Here is a 10,402-nt window from a genome sequence, read left to right as displayed (position 1 = left end):
ATAAGGGAGGTAGACGTAATATCATAAACCACAGGATAGGTGAATGTTATAGAGCGAAATCTAGAGGGAGGTCTCTGAAATTATTCCTACATTCTAATTAACATGGTATTACTTTTAGTACATTGCCTTCTTTTTCTTCTACTTTTCAATCGGAAAATCCTGATCAAATTAGATTACAATAATTTAGAATTATTATGAACTTAAAGAAAAGGACATTTAAAATACTAACACATTCATACTCCCATTAAACAAAGGACAAATTTCATTACATACAAAGTGGTTAATTAATTAAAAATATGAAATTGTCATCCAAATTTATCAGTGTTTGGTACAATTTGTAGGTAAGAAAGAGAGCTTGTGATTTACAAGATCATATCCAATAAGGAAATTCATCTGTTGCAAGTTTCCATAAATAGCAAGATCGGAATACCCCTTAACAATTGAAAAACAACTCAAATCATCAACTTTTGCAAATGTATTCATAGGTAGCAACTCGATATCAGCATCCTTGAAATGGAACACAATCTTAGGAATTTTATTGACAATGCTTTTCGTCTCGTAACATATGGGAAGCGGGCCATGTTCTATCCTCTTACCTGTTGAGACATAATATAATAATTAAATAACTAAAAGTATGATTTATTATACGTTTAAAAATGGTCTCATAATTTAACTTTACCTTTAATCATTTCCACCAAAGTTGATTCCAATTTGTCATAAAATTTACCAGGGATCATTGTCAACGTTGAGCCAGAATCGATTATAATATTTCCCAAGTCTTCATTAGCGGTACTAGAAGAATTCATGAGTTGTGGAGACTTAAACTCTAACTTCTTACCTCCAACACTAACACTTTCGAGATATAGATAGTAGAATATATCGGTGTCCCTTCGAATTATGGGAGTTGTAAGAACGTTAGGCCCCGATACAACTGCCTTAGAACCAAAATTAATTTTACTTGTAGTATTGGGAGGATGAGAAGATGGCGATAAATCATTATTTGGGACTAAACAATAAGAGAATTTCCCTTTAATTTGTTTATCAAGTTGATTAATAAAAGAGATTTTTGAATCTGCTAATCCCACAATCCCAGCAGTACGATTGCTAAAAGTGCCATCATTACTATGTCCACAACCAAAAATAACCTGTGGAATTGAAATATTATCAACCTTTTTAGAAGTTGAATCAAATGTGAATGTCTCAGAAGCAACATCTCCAGTACTATAAGAACCATCACCATATTGCATTTCATATTCACAAACATTCTTTTTGTCACAAGTTTTATCTCTTACTAGCTCACATTCCTTACTATTACAACCAATTATTTTATACGTTGAGCTTTTTCGAGGATCGAAAAGGGGTAATATTTGTTTATAACAATGAGTACACGGCTTGCATTGTACCCATGTCAAGTCACTCCCAGTGTCAAGACTTGCATAGGTTTTCATTGGGGGCATACCGATGAAAATTTTCATTAAATAATCTCCGGGCTCAGGAATGATGTCTGATTGAATAGTATGATTGACAAGTGTGGTGGGATGGATGGAAGCTTTCGGGAAGAAAGATACTCGGGAGAAAGATCTTTGGAATGCATCCCGGAGGCGTTGAGAAGGGGTGATGGAAGGGTTATAATATGGAGAAAGAGGAGAATCCCGATGGATAAGATCAAGAGTGAATCCTTCTAAACCATGGTTGGTTCTGACCTTTCTACAAGAAACTAAAGCAAGTTGAGAGAAAGCCAAAAAGGCTAAAATAGATAAAAGGAAAAAAACTTTAGAATTCATTTTAGAAGAGAAAATTATGGATAAGAGAAGTTTATAATTAGAGCCATTTTATAGCTAGGCAAAAAAAAAAAGGAGTGAATGAATTAAGAAATATTAATCTGGTAAAGGGAAAAAATGCACGTAAAGATATATATTACGTAATTAAATTTGATAAGCAAAAAAAGACATGTAATATAGAAACTATTATTAAATATAGAATGTGAAATGGAATTCTATAAATTGTTGCTTAAAAGATTTTCCATAAAAAAAGTTAATGTTACCAATGGTTAACTGATTTTGTTAAGAGACATGTAATCAAGTGAAAATCTTATCAATTAAGAAAGCCTTTTATTTAATAAATCGAAGGATTTTAGAGTTTACAAGGCATTTACGTTAGTTTGGCCTTTGTTTAAGAGTAGATCATGAATAACTAACTTTACTGTTAATATAATTTATTTCAGCAAAAAGATGCTCTCATTATGTAGTACACACTATCTAGTTTTTTGTTGTTAATACATGAGCACGACTATATTTTCAGTGAGAAACAAAATATTAGTGAGAATATTTATTGCGTGCTCTACAAAATATTTCAGGTCCTATGCTTTTTTAGTAGTCTTTTTGCTGAGGTAGATATTTTTAATTTCATGAAAAATATAAAGAACTTATTTCTACATACTTTTGTATTTTCATTTGAGTAATATTGACCTAAGATACATTTAATTGCAGAAGCATGATATGTGAGGTCATATAGCTAGTGAAACCAATTGCTTGGGAGTTGGTATTAAATGAAGCGTGAATCCTAACTTACATTTTAAAAAAATAAAGCGGTATGAAAGAAGATGTGGAGAACAACAGTAATATGTACAGTATAATTCTATAAGTAAGGTTTGAAGATGATGGTGTATGTGTACATGAGTAGAAGACTTTTTACTCGTAACGCATGAATGGTGAGAAATAGGTGTACATTCTTGAGTTCATTCAACATTTCATTCAAGTGTAGAGTTTTTATTATATATAATCAACAAGTGATATCAATTGAAGAAATATAGATAATGGCTAAAAATGGAAGAAACAAAAGAAAGTCTACACACGCAGAGGTATATGCTACAATCACTATTCTTATTTGGTTGAAACGGATCCGGCTCCTCTCAATTTCTCTTCTCTTCATTTTTTCAAGTTCTAGCTTGGATTGGAGACACATGTCATAGTTTAAAATTAATGGTTGAGATCTAATTAATTAAAGCAAAGTCCTAACCATAGTTATTTACTTTCATATATTTGTTTCTTAAATATTTTTGCAATCCAGTATATTTTCCCGAAATATATTTTAAAAAATTCTTTACTGCCCTACATACATATTTAAAACTTAATATTTTTACTTTTTTGAAAAAAAAATTATAATAAATTTAAATATTTTTATTATCCTAATAGAGTATTAAGAGCTACATTGTCTATAGAGCAATATGGTCAAGTGTTGTACAACTGGAAAGTTGTGTAACATCTGGTAAGTTGAAATAACTATGAAGAGGCTTAAAAATCGGAAATAGTCACTTTTGGAAGGAATTCAAAAAAATCTGGAAATTTGGCTAAGTGTGGAAATCAGTGAGTTTTCGGCCAACTTTGAGCAGTCATTAACTCCTATCTCAGGATGAGTTAGGAGTAGTTCCAGTTATGATTACGAAGCTTGTGGAATTATCTTTCCAACGCCACCAAGTTTGCTCGATTCCGAGTTCATATGAGCGAGTTATGCCCTTTGAAAGTTGGGCAGTTGGCAGGGAATCCATCCGGAAATTTTAAGGGCATTTTGGTCTTTTTCCTAGCTTTTTCTTTTGGGGTTATATTGTTGTGTTAGGCTGATTGTTGGATCATTTGGTCCCATTTTTAAAGAGTGAGAGCTAGGACTTGTGAGTGAAGAGGAGAAGAAGAGAAGAAAGGGGAGATCTAACAAGTTTCCGTCAAAGATCGTCGTGGATATTGTCAGGGGTGATCCCTACTAGGTATGTGAGTTCTTAGTGTTGGGTTGATCCTTTCCCCCACACACCAAACCAATTTTTTATTATTGAGAAAAGATTGGATATGTTGTTGAAGTTGTTGGGTTGTGTTGTTGATTGTGTTGTTGAAGTTCTTGTTGGTTGTGGGACATGATTTGGTTGTGTGTTTAAGTTGAATCTCTTGTATGTTAAGGGGTTTTGTGATCCTTAGTGTTTGGGGTTGAGTCCATTGAAGTTGGGATGGTTTAGAGTTGAAGAAAAGGAGGAGAAAAGTCTAGTTTACTGGGGAAAGGGGTGGCGCGTCGCGCCTGCCAGCGCGCCCCAAAAGAGCTTCTGAGCTCTCTCCCTTGGGGCGCCGCGCCTAGCAGAGCGCCAGCAGGTCCCCTCTGAGCTTCAAGGGCTGGCGCTCCGCGCCTTGCAGAGCGCCAAGGACACCAAGTTCCCCCATTCTTTTCACACTTTCTCATGCATGTTCCTAGGTATTGTACCTATGTTTCCTAGTTGTTTCCAACACTCCAAAGTACTTCTAACGTCAAGGAGTCATCCATAAATGTGTGATCATATACCTTGAATCCATATTTCAATTCAAGGCAAGTTAGGATCGAAGTTAAGGGAAGTTAGAGTCAAGTCAAGCAAAGTTAAGAAGTAAGTCCAAGCAAGTCTCTAAGGCTTTCCAAGAGTCGTTATTAAACGTTTTACCTTCATTTAAGGTTCAAGTTCAAGTCTAGTAAAGAGTATAGAGTTCAAGCCAAGTGAAGAATCTCAAGTTTCAAGTTAAGTCAAGAGCATAAAATTGAGTCCATTTCCCGAAAGTTATTAGGGAACTATGTCTTTCCCAAAGAGGTTTCTAAATGTTTTTACATTTGAGTAAGAAAGGAACATCGATTTCCAAGAGAGCCTTTGGGCTAAATTTTGAGCAATTATCTCAAACTAAAAGAAAGATGTGTTTAAAACACTTATGAGCTAAAGTATATTTTTTGGGAGTAGTCTTGAGCACCGAGTTGGGGACATGAGTTCATATTAACTCAACTCTCCATAAGAATCATGCGGCCAACATGGGATTCTCTCGGGTCATACTTTTTAGATGATCACGAAAGTTAAGCTAGTGGATCCACTTAGTAAAGATAGCTTCATATATCACGGCCAGGTATAGGATGGTCATTGGGCAACGTGAGGCAAAACGTTGTACTACCACGAAGGCTCATAGTGATGGTTGTCGGTTAAAGAATCTCCCACTAAAGTTACATTACTTTTATATAAGTAAAGTTGAGTTTGTTATTGTTGTATCATTAACGAGCTAAGTTGTTTACAATGTTTTACAAGCTTTATATATTGCATGAGTCTTATTGCTTTATATATATTGAGTTCAGTTATTCATGAGTTGAGCCAAGGTAAGAGTCCTTTTTTACTCTTTTCAAGCTTAAGTTGTGGTTTAGATTTCCAGCTCGCATACTCGTACATTCAATGTACTGATGCCAGTTGACCTGCATCTTATGACGATGCAGATGCAGGTACCCCGGATCAGCATCCTGCACGTCGTTGATCCAGCTGAGCACTCCAGAGTCAGTGGTGAGCCTCCTTGCATTCCGGAGGACTCAATTATTTTGTGTTCTTAGTTTTGTTTTATTAGGGTGTTGCAGGGTCTGTCCCAACATCCATCTCAGTATTTTAGAGGCTTCATAGACAGTCAGTCAGTTAGTTTTGAGTTTCTCATCTATGTATATATGTAAATATCCTATTTTGAGATTTGAGTTGCCTTTGTGGCCAGATTTTATAAGTTAAGTTGTTTTGTAACCTTGCATTTGCATTGAGTTATTCTGTTGAGTTAGGTTTCCATTGAGTTAAGAAAGGCAGGCCAAGGGTTCGCTTGGGGCCAGAAATGGTCTTCGGGTGCTGGTCCCGTTCAGGGTGTAGGCTCGGGGCGTGACAAGTTGTCTGCGTCAGAAAGTTGGTGAAGCTGCAGAGTACTCCACCAATCAGAAGCGATGAGGTTGCTTGTTCATTGGATAATAACTTTTCATGTCTAATTATATCCAAGGAAAAACAACAAGTTATTCATTCAATCAAAGAGAGAGATATTTCAACCTTCAAAACAGCAGGGACCTGATCGATTGCTTCAAGTGCTTCCTGTACCAGTTGTTACTTTGTTTGCTTGTAAAAGTGCTTATATTGTAGGATTCATTTCACTTGTGAAAGAAACGTTTCAAACTTGTGTGAATCATTGTAAGAACTAGGTTAAGGGTAACTTAGCTTCTTACTCTAAAGTCTATATTAATCTGTTAAGATTAGTATAGTGGACAGTGTTGTATCTTCTTAGTCAAAGTCTAAATCATCTAGGAGCTAGTTGATTTAGTGGGCGGTGTGGTATCCGCTTAGCAAAGTCTAAGTTATCTAGGGGTGATAGCTTAGTGGGCAGTATTGTATCTGCTCTGGCTCATCTAAGTAATAGGAGGTATTGCTTAGTGTGGAGATTAGTAGGCTAATCTCATTTTGTAAACTAACTTTTACTTTTGCTTAGAGAAGATTAGTGGAAGCAGTTTGAAAAGTCCTGGCAGGCCAGGTCGTGGTTTTACTCCCTTGAGTAAGGAGGTTTTCACGTAAAGTTGTTGTGCAATCTTTACTTTCAGCACTTTATTTATTTTCTGTTATTGTAACTGTGCTGAGGACCCGGTCCCATCTAGACTAGTGGACACATACATTCCAACAAGTGGTATCAAAGCTTGTCTTTTCAAATTGGTTAACACCAAGAAAAGAAGAGATCCAGAAGGAATGACTGCTCCACCCACTATGGAAGAAGGTCAGTCTTCCACCAGGCCACCGCGTTTTAATGGACAATACTATGGCTGGTGAAAGAATCGAATGCACGACTACATCAACGTTGAGGACTCTGAGTTGTGGGACATTATCCTTGATGGACCATATATTCCTCCAAAGGAGATGAAGGATGGGGAGCTTACCACTAATGTTGTCAAAACCAGAAAAGACTACAATGAGGCAGATAGGAAAAAGATTGAAAATTACTACAAGGCAAATAAGATTCTGGTGTGTGGAATTGGAGCAGACGAATAATCACTACAATTGAAAAAAAACACTAAAATTTAACCCTAACCTTAATAAGGAGAGGCCGGTGACAGGCGACGGGGAAGGGAAGCACGGGGAGAGGACGCCGACCGGCGACGGCGACGGGGAAGGGTGGTGACAGCGACAGTAACGGGATCGATATAGAGAGAAGGGAGAGAATAAGAGTGAAGAAAGAGAGATGAAAATAAGAAAATAGCTAGTGTTCTATCTTTCAAATATTTAATAAAAAGCGACGGATAACGTCTCTAAGTCCGTAGCTTTTTTTAAATATAGTTGACCATCATTTTGACCAAAAAAGCGACGGACTAAGAGACAACGTCCATCGCTTTTTAAAAATAGTTGACCATATATTTTGACCAACAAGTGACGGACATAAAGATGCCGTCCATCGCTATAAAAAAATATTAATAAAATAAAATAAATAAAAAGCGACAGCAGCGTCGTTAATTTTTCATTTATATATAATTATTTTTAATAAAAGCGACAGACTAAGAGATACCGTCCGTCGCTTTTTGTAAAATAATTTTAAAAATAATTATTTTTATTAAAAAGCGACGGACAATGTGGCAAAGTGCGTCGCTTTTCAGTCCGTCGTTTTTAAGCAGTTTTTTAGTAGTGCTAGGACTAAATGAAGCGTGAGTCCCTAACTTACATCCTGAAGATTAATCACAGTTGAATTTTGACTTGTGCTACGGTGAAATTATTTGTCAACAAAAAAACATCATAATCCTCTTCCATAATTTCTCAAAGATCTAAAGACGAAAGATAGTCTTCATTCTTACTTACCCGAATTGGTTATTCTCACCAACAAAGACAGGAAAAATTATTTGTAAAAAGCTAATTTCAATCTCCCCGCGATCTCTTCTTAATATATATGGCTTTGATATTAACTGTTGTTTGTTAACAAAGAAATTTGAGGAAATAACAACGAAATGTTTACGGAAAAAAAATATTCACAATGCAGTCCGATAAGAGCTTATGCCTTTTGGTGTTTTGATGATCTCCTCACAAGTGCAGGGACCTGGTCCTCTGCAGAGTATGAATACTCGTCCAGCTGTCAAAGTGTTGTACAGTTGTAAAAGCTATCTGCGTCAGAAAAGTTGGTGAAGCTGCAGAGTACTTCACCAATCAGAAGCAAGGAGGTTGTTTATACGTTTGGTAATAACTTTTCATGTCTAAATATATTTTTAAAAAAACTAATTCATTCATTCAAAAAGAGAGAGCCAACACATATTCTCAAGAACTTATTAAGAGAAGTTTACAAGGGACCTGGTCCCTGCAAGACTGCGATGTGAAAGGACGACAAGACATCTGTCAGAAAAGCTGCCACTTCTGATGTGGTAGGTGCACAGCTTTTCTAAACAGAAGGCTCTCAGCCAATGGGCGGTCCCAAGGAGTTTGTGTTCATTTTAATATAGTCTCCTCTAACANAAAAATTCACAAGCTTTTAAAGAAGGCCATCTTCAAGGAAGAACAATACTCATGCTCAACAAAGGGACCTGATAAAGTGTTGAAGCGTCTTTGTTGAGTTTGAGTTTTGTTAGTTTTTGCAACTTGAAATTTCTCAAGAACACTTGCAAATACTCACTTTCAAGAAGTATTCTCCGGCAAGCACAACTAGGAACTGATCAAGCTGCAAGCATCTGAGTGTGTCTTAGGAGTTATACTTCTGTGCTTATATTGTAAATCTGTTCCTAGTCTATAAAGGATTCAGATATTTGTTTCTGTGTGGAAAGGTCTAAGTCGGTTAGAGTTAGCCGATTTAGTGAGCAGTGTTGTATCTGCTCTGGCTCATCTAAGTAATAGGAGGTATTGCTTAGAGTTGGGATTAGTAGGCTAATCTCGATTTGTAAACTTGCTTTTACTTTTGCTTGGAGAAGATTAGTGAAAGAAGTTTGAAAAGTCCTGGCAGGCCAGGTCGTGGTTTTACTCCCTTGAGCAAGGAGGTTTCCACGTAAAGTTGTTGTGCAATCTTTACTTTCAGCACTTTGTTTATTTTCTGTTATTGTAACTATGCTGAGGACCTGGTCCCTTCTAGACTAGTGGACGCATACATTCCAACAAGTGGTATCAGAGCAAGTCTTTTCTCTTTAGTTAACACCAAGAAAAGGAAAGATCCTAACGGAATAGCCGCTCCACCTAACATGGAGGAAGGACAGTCTTCGATCAGACCACCTCGATTCAATGGTCAGTATTATGGATGGTGGAAAAATCGTATGCATGATTATATCAATGCAGAGGACATTGAGTTGTGGGATATAATTCTTGATGGTCCTTACATTCCAGTCAAGGAAGTGAAGGATGGAGAGACCACCACTTCTATGGTCAAGACAAGAAAAGAATACAATGAAGCTGATAGGAAGAAGATTGAAAAAAATTACAAAGCCAAGAAGACCCTAGTGTGTGGGATTGGAGCGGAGGAGTACAACAGAATTTCTACCTGTGAATCAACCAAAGAGATATGGGACTGTCTCCAAACAGCCCATGAGGGAACACAACGAGTAAAAGAGTCTAAGGTCGATATGCTTACGACTCAATATGAGAATTTTTGCATGAATGAAGGTGAAACTATCTTTGAAATGAACTCAAGATTCACTTCCATCACCAATGAACTAAGGTGCTTAGGTGAGCCCATTCCCTTAAGCAAACAAGTTCGCAAGATTCTCAAGGTTCTTCCCAAGTCATGGGAAAGCAAAGTTGACGCTATAACAGAGGCAAAAGATCTGAAGACACTTACCATGGATGAGCTGATTGGAAATCTCCAAACTTACGAGCTGAACAAAAAGCAGGGGACAAACATGAAGGAGGGAAAGAAGAAGAGATATGTTGCTCTGAAAACCTCACAAAATGAGGCGACTGAGGAGGAAGATCAAATGGCCTATGTTACGAAAAGGTTTCAAAAATTCATCAAGAAACATGACGTCTTTCAAAAGAAGGCTTCGACCAGCAGAACAACAAACGCAAATGACCTTTGTCATAAATGTGGCAAACCTGGTCATTTTATGAGGGACTGTCCCAACCAGAAGCAGGAAACTCAGAACTTCAAACCTCGTAAGAGGGACCTGGTCCCAGACAGTGCTCGGAGAAAGGCTCATGCTGATCAGTTGGTGAGAAAAGTCTTTGTTGTATGGGGAAATGATTCAAGTGAGTCAGAAGAAGATGCAGAAAGTTATGAAGATGTTTCATTGATGGCTGTTAAAGATGATGAAAATGTCTTCAATTCCATCTTCTCATTAATGGCAAATTCTGATGATGAAGAAGATTCAGATGAGGTAACTCTTTTTTATCTTAAAGATGATCTAGATAATCTACCTATTGAAAATTTGAGGAAACTTGCTGCTCTGCTTATTGATTATGTTGATGAACGAACCACTGAAAACTTAATGTTGAATAAAAAATTAAGTTTGTGTGAAGATAAGAATTCTGCTCTCATGTCTAAACTGAGTATCAGGATAGGTATCCTCGAGAATGATAGTCTGGAACCCAGTGAGGGACCTGGTACCTCAGTAGGTGGAAAGAGAAAGCTTAGCATCCTTGAAGAAGAACTGGAAGAAAAGCTCAAAATCC

At 36.9% G+C, this 10,402-nt stretch overlaps 1 protein-coding gene across 1 annotated transcript; it reads right to left on the bottom strand.

Moving 5' to 3' along the window:
* Positions 1-255: 255 nt before the first annotated feature.
* Positions 256-1,784, bottom strand: LOC125852492 (aspartic proteinase CDR1-like). Its single transcript, XM_049532211.1, has 2 exons — positions 680-1,784; positions 256-596 (listed from the first exon to the last, which is right to left on the bottom strand). The coding sequence occupies exons 1-2, from the start codon at positions 1,782-1,784 to the stop codon at positions 319-321; spliced, it is 1,383 nt and encodes a 460-aa protein (XP_049388168.1). The 3' UTR covers positions 256-318.
* Between the last annotated feature and the right edge of the window lie 8,618 nt (positions 1,785-10,402).

The sequence above is a fragment of the Solanum stenotomum genome, unplaced genomic scaffold (genome assembly GCF_019186545.1).
Source record: "Solanum stenotomum isolate F172 unplaced genomic scaffold, ASM1918654v1 scaffold36004, whole genome shotgun sequence".
NCBI lineage: Eukaryota > Viridiplantae > Streptophyta > Magnoliopsida > Solanales > Solanaceae > Solanum > Solanum stenotomum.
The sequence above is the reverse complement of the archived record's forward strand: the minus strand, read 5'-3'. Positions and strand labels throughout refer to the sequence as shown.

Excerpts from the sequence above, each read along its gene's own strand:
- LOC125852492 (XM_049532211.1), bottom strand. The coding sequence starts at position 1,784 with ATGAATTCTAAAGTTTTTTTCCTTTTATCTATTTTAGCCTTTTTGGCT. Across the intron at positions 597-679 it reads TTTGGTGGAAATGATTAAAG|GTAAGAGGATAGAACATGGC; the intron begins GTAAAGTTAAAT and ends ATGTCTCAACAG.